The sequence below is a fragment of the Numida meleagris genome, chromosome 2 (genome assembly GCF_002078875.1).
Source record: "Numida meleagris isolate 19003 breed g44 Domestic line chromosome 2, NumMel1.0, whole genome shotgun sequence".
Taxonomy (NCBI): domain Eukaryota; kingdom Metazoa; phylum Chordata; class Aves; order Galliformes; family Numididae; genus Numida; species Numida meleagris.
This window is the reverse complement of record NC_034410.1, coordinates 130683944-130702430: the sequence shown is the minus strand read 5'-3', so window position 1 is coordinate 130702430 and position 18487 is coordinate 130683944. Positions and strand designations below refer to the sequence as shown.

The 18487-nt window shown below is 41.0% G+C and overlaps 1 protein-coding gene across 4 annotated transcripts in view; it reads left to right on the top strand.

The window, feature by feature from the left end:
- The window catches only part of SYBU (syntabulin), a 43675-nt gene that overhangs the window by 11567 nt on the left and 13621 nt on the right, over window positions 1-18487 (top strand). For all 4 annotated transcript variants that reach the window (XM_021387074.1, XM_021387075.1, XM_021387073.1 and 1 more), the window contains one exon: window positions 648-845. In XM_021387074.1, coding sequence (XP_021242749.1) covers window positions 648-845 — 198 coding nt within the window. The remainder of the gene's footprint in view (window positions 1-647; window positions 846-18487) is intronic.

Genomic DNA, 18487 nt, shown 5'->3' with positions numbered 1-18487 from the left:
TATGAATGTTCCCTCAGAGAAATTCTACTGTAAGAGAAGCAGTCCATATGTAATGAGCCCTTTTCAGAAAGAGGTAACACACATCCATTTGTTAAAAATGAAAAAGCTCTGTGATTTCAGTTGCTTTAAAAGCAAAAACAATTTTGAGAAACCAGATAAATGAAAATCTTGACTTAGCATATGTAGATTATGTTTTAACCTAGATAGAACTATCTATAGATAGTTCTCTTGTTCAGATGGGGACGTGGGACATATGTGCCCCATGCTCACTTTCCATCCACTGTAGATGTAGTGACACAAGCCATTCTCGTGTCTTGTGCACATATCTTAAAGTTCATGCCATAGCATTCTCTAACATTGCTAATTCAAAAGAGCTTATCTTAGGTATGAATTGTTATTGTGTAGCCCCTGATTTTGCATTTGTCAGACATGTGAAACAAGCACTCCCCATTTTAGTCCTCTGTAAGGCATCAGAAAATTAATCACAAATGGGAGAAAATAATAGCTACTTGCCAGATTTCAGAGCCAAATTTAGATGTGTTCTGTAAGATTGTAAATAGTTGTAGCCTAAATATACGTGTATTTAATTCTGCTAACTTCCTGTACTTACTAGTTAGAAATTTTGATGTTTTCCTTTTTCTCTTCAGATGACACTGGCTGTCCTAGTAGCCAGTCAGTATCTCCAGTTAAGACTCCTTCTGATGCTGGACACAGTCCAGTCAGTTTTTGCACTGGTAGTGATGGGGACTTCTCCAGGAAGAAATTCAGTGCAGGAACAATGAGTGAAGGAAACTCACAGCTGGCTCGATATAAGAAGGAGACAAAGACAAGCCTTGTAAAGCCCGGTGAGTATAGCACAGTTCCTTTCATTTATTTAATTACACTCTCTAATTGACAATTACATCTACAGGTGTCTAGATGCTTTGTATTGTGCTGCCTGTGATACAGCTAATGTTGGTAGTAAATAAAAAAGATAATTGGGTTCTTTCTATGGAACCACCTGCAAGGTTTGAAAACACTACGAGTGTTAGCTTTTTCATGGAAATATAATTAATTGATGTCTTCACTTTCTTTTATGAGGCTGGCTGGTGGTGTCAAATAACAACTGAAATGTATTTTATCCTATTTCATGGTAATAGCACACACAGTTCACTGGCCAAAGATAAATTAATCTTACTATCGAAACAACAAATTATAGTCTTCTAATGTTGTTAGATTGATGGTTAGACCCTGCCTAAAGTTTATGCCATCAGGCTGCGATAGCTCTCGGGATACAGCATGTCAAATCAAGACAGGATAATGGGCAGAGTGCATGTGGGAGTTATGCAGATGTAGCTCCATAGTGCATTGTCTGAATCAAGAGCATGTCTCCCATTGCCTCAAGCTAATGGGCCACCTTAGACCACCAATTAAATCAGCACCTGCTTGTCACACATCCAAGACTAAATGTCCTGGTGTGTCATGGGCTGCTGTAATTTTAATGAGTAGTTATAAAATGTATTTGTGAATCACGTACAGACAGCTCTTCGTTGCATATTGTTAGGGTATTTGTGCCTTTAGCTCTTGATTACAAATGGCCAAGATATTTTCACTGTTATTTAATTAATCTTGGAGACAGGGTGTTTTGACCCTGTGCAGAGCCAGCTGCAGAACTGACATGGTTTATGAGCTCAGATACATCATGGCTATATTGTTACCAGAGTTATTTTACCTCTAGAAGCATTTTAGACATTTTCATGAGAAGTCACCTCAGATTTTCCAGGACTATATTTCTGAGATCAGAAACAGCAGAGAATCAGTTGCAAAAACTCTTCACTGGCTTGGTCTTAGAAACTGCTGATTAAGTCTGACTTATCGCTATCCTTGCAAAGTTCTTCAAATCATTTCATAGCACCTTTATTACTTGTGTGTTCTCACTCTCTTGTTAGTCTGCATAATGATGCTAGATTATATTCTTTTTTCAAGATTTGTTTCCTCTTTCATTAAAATCAAGGAATTTGATGCAGGTAGAATGTGGAGAATATTGTACGTATCAGTCAAATCTGCAACCATGTCTCTCAAAACCATTTTGTATGTGAATGCAGATGTAGCTTAAGAAAATGTGTATAAAGAATTTTGAAAGTTCACCAAAGAGTCCTCTACACATGGAAGAGTTATGCATGTGTTTCAATAAATGTCTTCATTGTTTTCAATTATTACACTTAAACAATAATGATAATTTAATAGACTTTTCCATTAGTAGTCAGAAGTAGTCTCCATTTTGCTTGATGGACAGAGGAAAAGGATCTGGGGGTGTTAATGGACAGCCAGCTGAACTTGAGTCAGCAGTGTGCCCAGGTGGCCAAGAGTGCCAGTGGCATCCTGGCTTGTATCAGAAATGGTGTTGCCAGCAGGAGCAGGGAAGTGATCGTCCCTCTGTACTCAGCACTGGTGGGGCTGCTCCTCGGATGCTGTGCTCAGTTTTGGGCCCCTCACTACAAGAAAGACATTGAAGCCCTGTAGTGTGTCCAGCGAAGGGCAATGAAGCTGGTGGAGGGACTGGAGCACAAGTCTTACCAAGAGTGGCTGAAGGAGCTGGGATTGTTTAGTCTGGGGAAGAGGAAGCTCAGGGGAGACCTTATCATTCTTTACAACTCCCTGAAAGGAGGTTATGGTGAGGTGGGAGTCAGCCTTTTCTCCCAGGTGACTAGCAATAGGACAAGAGATGATAGCCTTAAGTTGCATCAGGGGATGTTCAGGTTGGATTTTAGGAAACGTCTCTTCTCTGTAGTGAGTGGTAAGGTGTTGGAACAGGCTGCCAGGGAGGTGGTGGGGTCAACATTCCTGGAAGTTTTCAAGAAAAGGATAGATGTGGCACTGAGTGATATGAACTGGAGTGGTCACAGGCATGGGTTGATGGTCGAACTAGGTGATCTTAGTGGTCTTTCCAACATTAATGATTTTATGATTCTATGATTTCAAATCTTTCAACTGATTTAGTCTAGATATTTAAAAACATATACTTTTTAGACAGGTTCTTTCCAATATTAGGCTTATCATAGAAACATAGAATCATCTAGGTTGGAGAAGACCTTCAAGATCATGAAGTCCAACTATCAATGTGACCTACTAAGCCCCATCGCTAAACCATGTCCCTTAGTGCCACTTCCACACGTCTGTTAAATACCTCCGGGGATGGGGAGTACATCACTTCCCCGGGCAGCTTGTTCCAATGCTTGGCCACTCTCTCCATAAATAAATTCTTCCTAATGTTCAATCTAAACCTTCCCTGGTGCAACTTGAGACCATCTCCTTGCATCCTATCACTTGTCACCTGAGAAAAGAGAGCAGCACTCTCCTTTCAGGCACTTGTAGAGAGCAAGAAGGTCTCTGTCCTTAGCCTTCTCTTTTCCAAGCCAACCACAATTCACTCAACCATTCCTCACAATTCTTGTTTTCTAGTCCTTTCTCCAGTTTTATTGCTTTTCTCTGCACACATATTCATGTTGTCTATACTTCCTCTCTCGCTACATTTTTTTGAGTTACCTGAGTGGTTTCAGTTAAACTTCTGAAAAAGAGAAGAAACATCAGTAAGGTTTTATGAATGTCAGTTGAAAGGCTGAAAGGACAAAACAAAAGCAATCTGAGTAGAATTTTAATATGCTTAAGGTGAAAAAATAGTCAATAAAAAGGATCCAAATCAACTTGTTTTATTATGGTACTGCTTATGAGACTGCTTTTAATGTTATTTTGGGGGAAGAGAGACATACTGACATCCTCATCCATTCGTTTGTAACTTTAACTTGTTATCTTTGAATCTTCCTCTTAATATGGTGTGTTCTTATAGGTAGAGTATTATATAGGCATCAGTACCTCTGTGTTGATTAACCTGTAAGTTTGGAAACTGATCTCTAGAGCTCAGAATTGTTGCTCCTGGGATCCATCAAAACTCTTCATGCAGGAATTGGTTCCCGTTGCTGTCTCTTGGTTTCAAGTGCATCCAGTCCATTCCTTGTGACTTTTTATGCATGAATTTCTGGTGAATTTTCTTGGGAAGATATAGCCTTTGTATAAGGAGAGGGCATTGTCTTGTAGCAAAACTTGCAGGGAGTAACAGGGGAATAGTAGAAAGGAAATGGATGTGGGAGGAGAGTAACAGCAATATATCCTTGTCATACATAACCTAGTTCTATATACAGCTGGATCCCTCAAATTTCAGTGCAAAAAGAGTTGTGCATAACATCTCTGTCTCTACCATGAGTCCTTTCTGATTTATGAAGATAATCTCTACACAGTTATTTATCTGAAATGCCTTGTGATAATGACTGGGTAGCAGTAATGACTACATAGCAGGAGCCAGATGTAAGATACAAAAATCCAGTCTACCTATAACTTTTATGGACTGTGTCCTGTGCTACATTTTTTATGTGATTACATCAGTGTATACCTTCAAAATGCATATCATTTTGCAGAAAATTTATCAGTTTCCAGGGTTGTCTTCTTGAAACATGCTGAATTTCAGAAGTAACACTCACACAAATATTTAGATAATTCAGGAAATGTCAGAGTGGGATAGCACTGAGAATGAACCCTTGGGACTTTTTTAGGCTGTTCCCAAGCTCCAGTGCTTTTCTTTTATGCTAGCAATATCACTTAATCCCTCTTCTCTACACTTCAAAATATGAAATACAACATAGGTTTCTTTTCTCTAACAGCTTAAGACATTGTTGTATGAATCTAAGTCATACTCAGTTTTTGAAGTATTATCAAACAAGATTTGGATGTCTTTCATAATTTATGTTGTTTGCATAATGAACGATACTTAATCCTGGAATGCATTATCACTACATCTTGCTAACCTTTGAAAGATTTATAAGCATAAAAATGTTATGCATTTGTTGATAATAGTTGATAATGTTTTTACTATGCATTAAATCTAAACCACAGCAGTATTATAGGTGAATTTAGCTTAAAATCTGTGGCTGTTTCCCGGGAAAGGATGGAGAGAGCGGGTACATTAAGGAAGATACATACCCTCTCCAGGATGAAGTTGGAAGTCTTTTAATTTCAAGATTTTAGAATTTATTCCCTCTTAGGAATGTGATTTGTTTTTGCAGTACAAAAAGCAACAGAAAATGCATTACAGGAAATGGCTCTGCAAAAAGACTCAATAAGCTTAATTAACACTAGTCCTAATTCTGTGTCACGATACTGTGCTGAATCCTACAGCTTCTGTGACAAAATAAACAGGAGCATAAACATTTCTGTGTATTCACATTCTTGTGCTGCTTCTCCTTTGGGAGATCCATCCTGAATTCCCGCACCTCATGTCTAGATCTTGTTAAGAATAGTGGAACTGTTTTGCTTTGGCAGTCTTTCGCATCTAATTTTTTGCCTTCCATTAGAATCCTTAGTGCAAGGGTTCAAAATCTGGTCCTGCAAGATGGAAAGTCACAATAAACTAACACAAATATGTGGATAAGGAAAAGAATCTTGAGCAAGAGTTGTGTCAATAACTTTTTCAAGCCTTGTGTGTTTAAAATAACACAAAGCTGTACTTGCACTTCAATGTCCATGAGCATCATAACTTGAGAATGTGTTCAGCATTTCTGGAAAAAGTTCTGGTCATCGCCTTCTTGTCTCTGATGCCATGGGCAGCCTTGGTCTAGCTTACTGAATGAGCTATGGTTGGAGTTGTCTCTGAGAACCCATTGAGTTACTGAAGTTAAACATTAAATTATTAAGGCTTAAGATAGAACATTAAGATTTTTCCACACTTGTTCCTTTTGCATCTTCATAGGTCCCTTCGAACCCAAGCCATGCTATGATTCTATGATTATGCATAACTGCATGAAAGGGGTCCAAGGTGAGCAGCAGTTAGGGTCAGCTCCCAAATCTTGTAAAAGCTGGCTGTTCATCATTCACAGCTCGTTTCAGTAATAACCACTCCACGTAGCAGCAAACTACAAAAAGTTGTTCTCTTTCACTGTTGATAAAACATTTGACCATCTATTGCTGACTCTGGCTAAAATGGTAGCACTTTGGATTAGAATCCAGGTATTAAAACTTTCTTCTGTTTAAATTAATGGGAGAATCCAGAGGCGACTACCACTTAGAACACTTACCTTTGTTGGACAACAGACATTGAGCACAAATGAAAAAATGTGGAATTCCATCTGAACACAAGGAAACCCTTTTTTCCTGTGACACTGACCAGATGCAGTACAGGCTGCCCTGAGGCACTGTAGTGTCTATCCATGAAGATTTTCAAAACTCAGCAGGGCACAGTCCTGGGCATCCTGTTCCAGCTAAACGCGAGAGGGGCAGATAGGTCTCAAGAGTTGGATCTCCAGAGGTCTCTTCAAACCCCAGTGACTGTGATTCTGCATTGTCCAGAGGGTTTTTTTTTTCCTTTAAACAGTGCATCCCACAGATCTGTTGCTAAGTAGTTGCAAGGCACAATTTGTGCTTTTCCTGCCCTGTATTTCATTTCTGTGTACTGCCATTTCACTTACAATGAGTTCAAAGGCATAAAAGAATACGTGAAGTAATTCTAACAATCACTATTCAATTCAAAATGTCATTTAACTTTGAGTCATTAGAAGTAACATTGTACTCAGCATGTGTTTCCATTATGAACTTTTCTACTTCTTTCTGGTGCATTTGTCAACTCACAAATAGATGAGCCTTGGGGCAGGATGTCTCAGTATGAATGGAATAATCTTAGAGGGTGTTAGAACTATTAGCATTTTTAGAAGGGACAGGTGGAGCAGGCTGTATTGCCCTTAAGTTGGTCATGAGTGCAGAGTAGGTGCAGATGCTTATTTATTTGACATTAGAGCTGATCGCAGTTAACAAAAAGGAGACTAGGGATAATAGGACTCATAGCATTTGGAAACATTACAGATAGATCTAAATAACTTAAACAGATGAGACAGGAAATGCAAGTCTAGCTGTTAAAGCATCGTGCTCTTCCTGCTGCTCTTTTTGTGATGTTTGGTGTGTGAGCATTGGATTTCCAGCACACTAAATGTCCAGGAACTTACCCTTGAGGTCATTCTGTGCAGGCACAGGCTAGTGAGAAGTTAATCTGGTACTGTAAAATTAACAGATAAGTTTATCCATATTGGTACTCCCATATCTATATGTATTCTGAAAGCAGAGTCACTTCTGTTGTTTTAAAAACAAAACATAAACGGTCTGATTTAGCTTATATTGCTGAGATCTGGCGGTATGATTTTACAGATCTTCTGTCAGCCCTCTTGGTCACTTCAGTATAATAAGGTAGGAATAATAGTAATAATCCAAGAAATTATATGCACTTCACCTTTAAAACAGATTAGTTGGTGTATGAGTTCACTGAGTGGTTTTTCTTAGAGGCAGTTCTGGAAATAAGTTTCATCTTGACTCCACCTTTCTGACTGCAGAAGGGTATAATCATAGGGGTTTTCCTGTGTTTCATCTTGGGAAGAATAAATAAATATTAGAAAAGCTTCTTTTACTGATGCATTTTTCCAACAATATTTTATTTTATATATGCATGCTTTTTGTTCATTTTCAGTACCGAAATTCTGCAGGCAGCGGGAAAATAATAGAACTGTTGTCCCTGTTGTTCAGGAACAAAGGTACAGAATACAAAAACAAAATTACAGAATGTGCCAACTGGAATAGATCCTGTGTCATGCAAAGAGGTTCATTGTTCTGAGTTGTGCTTTCACTTTCATGTTGAGAATGGCCTCACTATAATTTCTCTCTCTCTGATACTAAATTGCTGGAGCATCTTGCCTATGACCCTAAGTTGTCCATATACTAGTTCCTTTTCTTTCTTCTTAAAGTATTTGATTTAATAATAAACAATCACTTGATGTGGCTGTGCTTATTTATGAATGTAAAACATAAATTCTCTAGAGTGTGCAGAAGCGAGAAGAGGAAGAGCAAAAGCTCGGCTTCCCTGAGTGAGTTAAACCTGATGAGGATGGCTTTAACTTGAGCATTAGATTTTTAAGTAGCTCAATATTTGGCAAAGAACCAATACACAGTGGTCAATTACTTGTGCTTCTGGAGGGCTTTTCGTCTGCTTTGTAAAACATCACCTTGGCAATAAAATGGAGGAAGCATTTGAGCATATGTCATCTTTCTCAGAAGTGTGTGCATGCTTTGATTGCTTTGCTCTTGTGCATGTTTGAGAGTAGACAGTGTAACCATCCTCACATTCAGATCTAATGGATTGCAACATTTATTTGCTGTAGAGTTTTAATTTCACCCTTCTCAGATTTTTATATGTGTATTTTGTAACACTATTTGGGATGATAAAGTTTTTAAAATCTTTTGTAACGTAGAATCTGACAGAAAGAGTTGTGGTAGATTTTGGCCTTATTCCTTTTTCTCATTTACTTTTGCTTTTCTTTGGTCTCTTAGCATCTCATGTTGGGCCTCCATAAGGTAGCTACTGCTGATTTTTAAAATAAAAGCATTTCCAGATAATCATTCTGTATGCACAGAGCCCTTCTGCATATTTTACTGATGGGATCCACTTTAATTTCACGTCTGTTGCTATGGAGCTGTGTAGATTTGCTTACTTGACCTGCTAGCACAGGGAGTTATTAAAGACTCCGTCTCCATGGATACAGCAGGACCTAAGCAGACTTCACAGGAAGATTAAAATACACATCTCTGCCTTCAAAAGCCAAATGCCATGTTCTGGTTCAAGCCTGCACTACCCTGAAGTCTCATGTCCTAAAGCTAAGCATGGAGAGGTGTCCCCCTGCCAAGATTTTGTGTGTGGTAGCCATGGGTGCAGTAGGGCCTTCATCATCCATCCCTGCCTGTTTCAGAACTGTCACCACTACATTTTTGGAATGGTCTTTCAGTTGAATCAACAGATCCTATGGGGATGGCAGATCCTGTTGGAGCTCCTCTGTCTTACATCAATCTTTGAACAATTCTGATTCAGAAAAGAGGAGATTTCAGTTCATGTATCTATCTCCTTTGGTTACTTTTAGAAGCTCTGGGCTGTAGATGGGGACTGAATCTCTGATGCAGGGCCAGCTGGGTATAGGAAATGGAACAGCTTTGAGAGCTGAATCTGTCATTTGCTCTTCTTCCAGTGGTTATAGAAGTTGTTTTGGAGGTGAGGGAGATGAATTCATGGTCTTGAGCCAAATTGGTTAGAGTGACGGACTGTAATTTATCTGACCTCATCTGTACTGTAGCTGTAATCATCTTTGCATCCCCAAGTTGACTAAGGTCCTTTTTAGTGATAAAGGAGATATAGTCCATACAATCAATGAATCTAGTGTGCAGTCTTTGTGAACAAATACAAGTACTTACTTTAGAATAAGATAAATAGTGCTTTAAACTCACTGATTATACTAACTAAAAAACACTGACTACATTAACACTACTACTAACATTGACTAAAAATGGGACCTAGGCTGGCTCAGACAAAGGTGTCTACGTTAGAGATATTTTAGTCAGATTAATCCCACCCACGTCTCCTCTGTTCTAAATGAGATCTCTGACAAGTCTGCCGTTAGCTCTACTGAAGCCGAGTACAGTCTCTCCTACTCTCATCTCTCTCTTTCTTTTTCTTTTTTTTTTTTTCTTTTTTTTTTTGACAGTAGGGAAAGTCAGTTATAGGCATTTAGTTGCAGAAGAACGTTAGTGACTGAGATCACACTTGGAAGCTAATGGTGACTCGGTGTAGGTCGCTAAGTCCAATTAGACGTGTCTGCTCTTCTGTTCATCCCTGCAAAACTTAGGCACTCTCTGTCCTATTTCTGAGGACCACTGCCTCAGGTCCCTAGCATTATTCAGGAAGATTTTGTATCTCATTTTGCACTGCAAATTTCATTTGTCAGCAGGAATGAAGCATTTTTAGCATTTTGCTAGCTAAATTACACTGAAGTGAAAAAAGTGCTCTATAACATCTGATAGATAATACTGGAATATAATCGTAGCATACTCTTTTGAGCAAAAAAGATAATTATTAACATATCACTGTCATTTTTAGTTTGCAGCTATATATAGATTAGATTTATAATTTTGATTTAAATTTACTTGCATTGGTGTGATAAACATTCAAATAGTCAAGTATTTCTTTCAAATGGGAATAAGCAAAGTAGTAGCTAGTGTTTTGACCTTAAAGAATTTCATATTTTTCAACCTAAATCTACATGTTCTAATTAAAGTGACCTAGAAAAACTTCTAGTTCTGCATTACAAATGTTATGATCTTTCTCTTCTAAAAACATAGTTTAGATGTTACTTAGGAGAGATAATTAGTTGTCTCATGGACTCTGAAGATGTGTGTTTCTCATTGTTCAGAAGATACTCAGGTTCTACTGAGAACCCAGATGCAATGGTGGTAATGGAGTATTCGAGAAAGAAGTCCCATCAGAAGAAGAAACAGAAAGTAAAGGGCAAAGGCCAGCTCTGGGCTAATGTCACAGGCTACCAGCAATTAAGGGAGCTGGGCACAAATCTTTTACAATTAGATAGTTCACAGAATCGCAGGGTTTGGAAGGGACCTCTGCAGATCCATCTAGTCCAACCCTCCTGCTAAAGCAGTTTCCCTACAACAGGTCCCACAGGAAAGCGTGCAGGCAGGTTTTGAGTATCTCCAGAGAAGGAGACTACACAGCCTTTCTGGGCAGCCTGTTCCAGTGCCCCGTCACCCTCCAAGTAAAGAATTTTTTCCTCATGTATGTAAGGAACTTCCTGTGTTCCATTTTGTGCCCATTGCCCCTTGTCCTGGCTGTGGGCACCACTGAAAAGAGCCTGGCCCCATCCACTTCACGCTCACCCTTTAAATATTGCTGAGATCCCTCTAGGTCTTCTCCAGGCTAAACAGACTGGACTTTATCTAGCAGTTCCCCTGTCTTTTGTGAACTGAGGAGTCCAGAAGTAGACACAACTCCAAAAGTGGCCTCACCAGGGCAGAATAGAGGAGGAGGATCACCTCCCTTGACCTGCTGGCTGCGCTATTTTTAATGCACCCCAGGACACCATTGGCCTTCTAGGCCACACAGGCACACTGCTGGCTCACGGCCAACCTGTTGTCCACCAGGACCCCCAGGTCCTTCTCTGCAGAGCTCCTCTTCAGCAGGTCTGCCCCTAAGCTGTACTGGTGTGTCAGCTCTACCAGATTGGTATCATCAGCAAACTTGCTGAGGCTGCACTCTATCCCTTCATCCAGGACATTGATGAAGATGTTAAACAAGACTGGACCTAGTACCAGTCCCTGGGGAACACCACTAGCTGCTGGCCTCTAACCAGGCTGTGCTGCTGAGTTACATCTTTTCTAACAAAAGGAAAAAAAAGGACTGGAGAGCCCTTTAGTAAGGGTGGAGTGAAGGTAGAAGAAACTTTAGGTATGCGTGTGCCTCTTAGGAAGAATGGACTTGAGCACATACAAGAAGAGGGCCCTCACACCAGACTGCAAAGAAAGGTGAGGGGTTGTAGAGGCTTTTCCCAAGAAAGCTGTTCTGCTTTGGACAATTCAGTAACAATTTTATTGGGAATTTGAAGCTGAGTTCCCAGCAGGCAAGCCAAAACTCCCTTCTCTGGCCCATTAATTATCCCAGTGTCACTCTAGATTTAGGTAAAGTGGGGCATCTGCCTTCAAAGGGAGATTCTCACTCCAGCATGCCCTGCAGACTGGTTCTTGAAGTTGCTGTCTGTATGTGGAAGGTCTGGGCTGCTGGGTATGTGAAGACCTGTGCCAGCCAATCCATCTTTTAGCCCCAAATGCCTTTTGATAGAGTTACAGGTCTTGGAACATGCTTCTCTGTCTGGAAACAATGTCTGAGTTCTTAGCATAAGAAATTCGTGGAAGATGGCAATAGCTGTAACTGTTAATCAGGCAGGTTTTTTCACTCTTCTGCTAATCCAGAATGGAGTATGAACTGAAAAAAAAAAAAAGACAAACTGATGCTACATACACTACACACTCTAAAGTATTTCTTATAAAATACGTGTGAGGTCAAGCTTAAATATGATTTGCAATTTGTGTATTTACTACAGCAAATTTTCTACTCCTTCTGGCTGTTTACTGTGGCTTTCAGCCTGCTTCACCTCTCCAGAATGAAATACCATCTATATGAAAGAAGTCATTATAAATCTTCCCTTAGGAGACTTTTTTTCGTGCTCTGCTTTTAAATTACAATCAATATCATTGATGTCAATGTTTAGAATAGCTTTCTAATTCCCCAACTATACTAAAAGTATTCTGAATATATTCCAGCTAAATTTTGTTATGCACAGCTCCCACAAACCAAGTTTTTATTTCAAGTCATTATTTGTGAAATAATACGCATCACAGCCTGAATCCTCTGTTGCTGCTACATTGTTTTCTTTACAGTTTTCCAGCTGTATTTGTCCTCCCTTCATAAACACCGTTGCCAATATTTTGTTTTATCTTTGAATATACAAATTGCATTTCCTTAATCTCCCTTCATAAACAGTGCCCTATAATCCTATTATCACTGTTGTTGACCTTTTTTGGAATTTCTCCAAGTTATTAATGCCTTTATAATGAGAATCCTGGGATTTAAACTGTTTTCTGAGCAATGTTTATTCAAAAATTGATAGATTATTTCCTTTTTTGTTTTCCTTTACATCCATCGTTTCTTTTTTGTCTGACATCTCATTATGTTGAAACTGGAGCTATGCAAATAACTTTAATGACTGAAACCTTGTGGGATGGTTCCCTCAACTAGAATGTGGCTATTGATGGCTACAAGCTGTTCAGAAGGGACAGGGTATGGGGGAGGGGAGGAGGCATTGCCCTTTATATCAAGGAAGGAATGGAGTGTGAAGAGCTGTCCCTGAAGAATGGCCATGAGCAAATCAAAAACCTATGGGTGAGAATTAGAGACTGAAGCAACAAAGGGAGCCTTGTAGTTGGTCCGTACTGCACGCCATCTGATCAAGCGGAGCCTGTGGATAAAGCCTTCTTCCAACTGTAGGAGGTGTCATGTTTGCTGGCTCTCGTCCTGTTGAGGGACTTCCACCACCCTGACATCTGCTGGAAAAGTAGCGTGGCGAGCTGTAGGCGATCCAGGAGACTCCTGAAATGTATCGGGGATAAATTCCTGAGCCAAGTAATAGACAGTCCCACCAGGAGAGATGCAGTGCTGGACCTATTGCTCACCAGTATGAGGGAATCGACTGGTGACATCAGGACTAGAGGCTGCCTGGGCTGTAGTGACCCGTGGAGTTCACACTCCTAAGGAGTATCAGACAGGCAAAGAGTAAAATCAGGAAGCTTAATTTTAGGAAAGCCATCTTCCAGCTCTTCAGGGAGTTAGTCAACAGAACCCACTGGGAGTCTGTCCTCAAGGACATGGGAGCGGAGCAGAGCTGGCAAATCATTAAGGAAACTTTCCTTAGGGCACAATAGCTCTCCATCCCCAGGTGTAGGAAGTCAGGAAAGGAAGACAAGAGATCAGCACAGCTGAACCAGGAACTGCTGGTCAAACTAGAGAGCAGAAAGAAAATGCACAAGCAGTAGAAACAGGGACAGGTAGCCTGGGAGGAGTGTAGGGATGCTGCTAGGCTGTGTAGGGATGGGGTCAGGAAGGCCAAGGCCCAGCTGGAACTGGACTTGACAAGGGGTACAAAGAAGGATAAGAAAGGCTTCTACAGGTACGTCAGTCAGAAAAGGAAAGTCCAGGAGGGTGTACCCCTGTAGTGAGCAATGGAGGAAGGCTAATAACAGTGGACAAGGAGAAGGCTAAGGTACTCAGTAACTTTTTTGCCTCAGTCTTCACTAGCGACTGGTCTACACACAGCCCTTGAGCGGATGATTCAGAAGGTGGGAAGGAGGGAGTGATGCTCCTCCAACTGTAAGTGGAAGTCAAGTTTGCAACCACCTGAGGAACCTGGACATCCATAAGAATATGGGTCTGATGAGATGCATCCCCTAGTCCTGAGGGAATTGGCTGACATAGTCACCAATCCACTGTTGATGATATTTGAGAAGTCAGGGCAGTCAGGTGAAGTCCCTGATGATGGAAAAAAGGCAATATAGCACCCATTTTTAAGAAGGGTAGAAAGGGACACCCAGGGAACTACTGACCTGTCAGCCTCACCTCTGTGCCAGGGAAGATCATGGAGCAGATCCTCATGGAAGCTATGATAAGACCTAGGGAAGAGGGGGATGTGATATGGGATAACGAGCATGATTTCACGAAGAGTACATCCTGCCCGACCAACCTAGTGGCTTTTTATGATGATGTAGCTGCATCAGTGGACAAGGGGTGAGCCATTGATGTAATCTGTCTGAACTTCAGTAAGGCCTTTGACATCGTCCCCCATAACATTCTTTTCTCCAAACTGGAAATAATGGATTTGATGGATAGACTGTTCGATGGATGAGAAACTGGTACAAGGTCACACCCAGAGAGTCGTCATCATTGGCCCAATGACCGGATGGAGGTCAGTGACAAGTGGTGTCCCTCAGGGGTCAGTACTGCAAACAGTGCTCTTTAATATCTTCATTAGTGATGTCGACAGCGGGATCGAGTGCACCCTCGGCAGGTTTGTGGATGACACCAACCTGTGTGGGGCATTCGTCATGCCCGAGGGACAGGATGGTATTCTGAGAGACCTAGACAGGCTCGAGAAGTGGGCCCAGGTGAATCTCAGGAGACTCAACAAATCCCAGTGCAAGGTTTAGCACCTGGGTCATGGCAACCTCTGATGTCAATACAGACTGGAGGATGTAAGGATAGAACACTGCTCTGCTGAAAAGGACGTGAACATACTGGTGGATGGCAAGCTGAACATGAGCCAGTAGTGTGTCCTCACAGCCCAGAAGGCCAACCATATCCTGGGCTGCTTCAAAGAAGTGTGGCCAGGAGGGTGATGGAGGTGATCCTGCCCTGCTGCTGTGCACTGGGGGGGCTCATCTGGAGTACTGTGTCCAGATGTGGAATCTTTGGTACAGGAGAGATGTGGACCAGCTGGAGTGTACCCGGAGGAGGGCCACAAAAATGATCCAAGGGATCGAACACCTCTCCTATGAGGAAAAGCTGAGAGAGATGGGGATGTTCAGCCTGGGGAAGAGAAGGCTGTGAGGTGACCTGATAGCGGCCTTTCAGTATCTAAAGGTGAGCTATAAAAAAGAAGGGGATGGATCTCAGCAGGGCCTGTTGTGACAGAACAAGGGCAAATGGTTTCAAACTAAAAGAGGGGAGATTTAGATTGGATGTAAAGAAGTTTTTTACAATAAGGGTGGTGAGGCACTGAGGCAGGTTGCCCAGAGGAGGTGGATGACCCCATTGCTGGAGGTGTTCAGGGTCAGGCTGAACCAGGCTCTGAGCAACCTGGTCTAGCTGTGAATGTCCCTGTTCACTGCAGAGGAGTTTGACTAGGTGACCTTTAAGGGTCCCTTCCAACTCTAAGGATTCTGTGTTTCTGTGGTGATTCAGAGGTCTGCCGCCCAGTCAGAACATTAAACAAAACCTTTGCTTCTGACTGAACAAAGATGATATTCAATATAAAATGTCTAGAATGTTTGGGAAAATATTTTAATGTTTTTAACCCCCTTTAAAAGAAAAAAGAAGTTTGACCATTTTCAAAATTAAAGCATCATTTCATGCAAAAAATAGAAAACTGATTTTCCTCTTTTGGCCATGTTTGACTTCAAATAATGAGTAGTTTCAGTGTTCTCTGAACTTTGTGTTTTGGTAATTGCATTACTCCCTTAAACATTTTTGTTTGCGTCCTAGTGACTGCTTTTAATACTTTTCTGAGCGGTGTTGAGTGAACATGTCTATATATTCCCTATGTTTGTATATCTGTATTTATATGTAGGCATGGAAAGTTAAAGGAATGTCTTTATTTTAGTCCTGCAAATCTCACTTATATGACTCCACTGTGGTATTAAGACATCAGATAAGCTGGTGGTTACAGGGCTCAGGAGTGGAAGCTCATCCAGAAGCAGCTAAGCAAGTCTTTGCAGATAGCAGTGGCGTTTGCTTAAACTTGGCCTGTTTAAGCAAATCCTGGTGAAGCTATCTTTTAGATGCCTTCACAGTGTTTTTGTTCTCATTCAAAGTTATTATACTGAGCTGAAGAAGAGCCTAGGAGAAAAGAGAAATATGTTTCCAGTCCCTATTCCAAAAAATAAACCAAATATAAAGAAAAATAAAAACTAGCAGCTGGGAGAGCAAATAGAGGTTGCCCATCCTCACCCAAAACTTTAGATTGTAGAACTTAATTTTCTCACATCTGTTCCGGATGTGTAACACATCTGTGATATCCCACAGAAAGCTCTGATGGAAATGCTGCACATTCATGCATGGATTGAGTAGGATCTCCTGCTGGAGATTGAAATGGAGAGATGCAGACCCATTTGAATTTGCTGATGTAGCAAGGGGTATTGAAGACAGATAGCCTAAATAGGGCTGGAAGTTCCATCTCCATCCCTGTGTGTGCCCCTGCTGATGGAATGGGGAAAGGTGCAACCTGCACCAAGTTCAAAGCTGAGCCTGGCCCTGCAGATCCCAGGTGAGTGCTTTGCCCACTGAAATAAACAGCAGAAGTGAGCTTTCCTAGGGTCGCTTTCACGTTCACTCTTGTGTGTTTGATGTGCTGTGAAACATTCACCCCAGGCACAGGGAACCGTGGTATTCATGAGCCAGGTGTTGAACTGTTGAGTGCTTTTACAGCTGACTCACTTCTAGGCATACCTGGAAAACACATTTGAGAAGCTTTGATGGCAGAAGCAGGTTCATAAGCAGGAGGTATTTCCAGGGTAGGTGGCAGGTAGGGACAAGGCCATTCTGAAAAATCCCCTGCTGGAGCTGGAGACCTGGTGTTCTTTCATCAGTCTGGTCTCCAGTTGCTGCAAGATGGGCATCGCTTTCCCAAGGACTTTGAAGTGTATCAACTTTAATGCAGCATAACAAAAAAGTAAACCTACTTTATGGTACCATTGTATAACAAGTATTTAATGGAAATTAAATTTCTGCAGATTTTGTTTCATAGTTTTTTAGTATTATGAACCTTACCTTTCTTACACATTGAGGCATTTCATTTTAGGTTCCTATTCCACAGTTCCGATATTCTTCAAGTGATGCTAAGCTGTTACCTTTCTGAATCTGGGAACTCATCAGGCTGTGACTCTTTGATGGAACTGGAAGAATACAGTGTGACCACAAACACTAAAGGATTAATAAGCTAAAAAGCACCTGCTTTATTTATGTAATCAGTACTTCCCAGTGATGAGTGCTGCTGGGGAAGAGAAAAAACCACAACAGCAGTCATAACTTGGGGTGCACTGCCTGCAGAACTAACTGAGATTTATTAGTATAAAAATGATAGTTAAGGCAACTGATCAGTACACAGGGTAGGGTTTTACTGTTCTTTGCAGTAAGTGACATTTGAAGTCAGTTTATTTTTGCAGTCATTTCAGTGTGTGTGTTTTGGTAAATATTTGATTATAGTATGATGAATTTTGCTTTTCATACTCGGGACTGCAGAGTTGTTTAGTTTGTTACCTCCCAGATATGTTTCTCATTCCAGCGTTTGTCTCTTCCCTGTTAAAAACATGTCAAACTGGTTTAAAATGTTTTGTTTACATTAGAATGAAAACCATATGCCTGACATTAAGGGTGACTGTGCAAAAGCTTTCAGCTGAATCGGGTGTAGCACGTGAACCCATGCATTTGCACGGACACGTGCCCGTACGGTTAATTGGTGTAGACCAGGCAGCTTCTCTCTTCCTTGCGTATTGGAACCAGATTTAGAAGATGTGTGGAAGGGCCCTCTGAAAGCCCTTTGCTAAACTTCTGCCACCCGTGTGACAGGAGGGCTGGGATGTTTTCCCAGTCTGTGATGGAGTTCACTCCCTTTCTGTGTACTGCTAAGTCATCCCTGCCAAAGATGACATTTTCCAGCTCCTAAAAATACATTTGACCAGCCTGCCTACTTCCTTCGAAACAGAGCAAATAGCACTGCCAAGTTCAAAACAAAAGATTTCCTGAGATGACAGTACAGGGTTACTTGTAAAAGATATTCGTATATAGGTGCATTCACACACACATCTATAAAACTGTCAAGTGCAAGTTGAGTACCACATTACATCACTATCAGTATATTTTTTAAACATCCAGTCTTGATGTTTCTAGTAAAATTGGTGTAGCAAAGTGGCATCCTTGTGGCTCTGATCTCAAGAGCCTGTTTCTGTGAGGGGAAGGTAGGCTCCTCAGACTACCCTCTTCTGCTCCGTGAACATGTTCACCTGGCAAGGGACATTTCAGGCTGAGAAAAGAGAGAAAATTTATGGGAGCCATTTTTAAGGTACTGTCAGAACAGCTCAAACTGCGCATAGCAGCACAAAAAGTAATTAGGTCAGGCAGATTTCTGTACGAAGGATCTCCTTAAGTTGTATAAAGCAGAAGAAAACCTGCTTGAAGTGCTTATTATCAGTTCCAGCATTCAGTTGTAGCTGCGCTACAAATCTGTGAGTTAAAACCAACAATTAAGAAATATACAAGCTT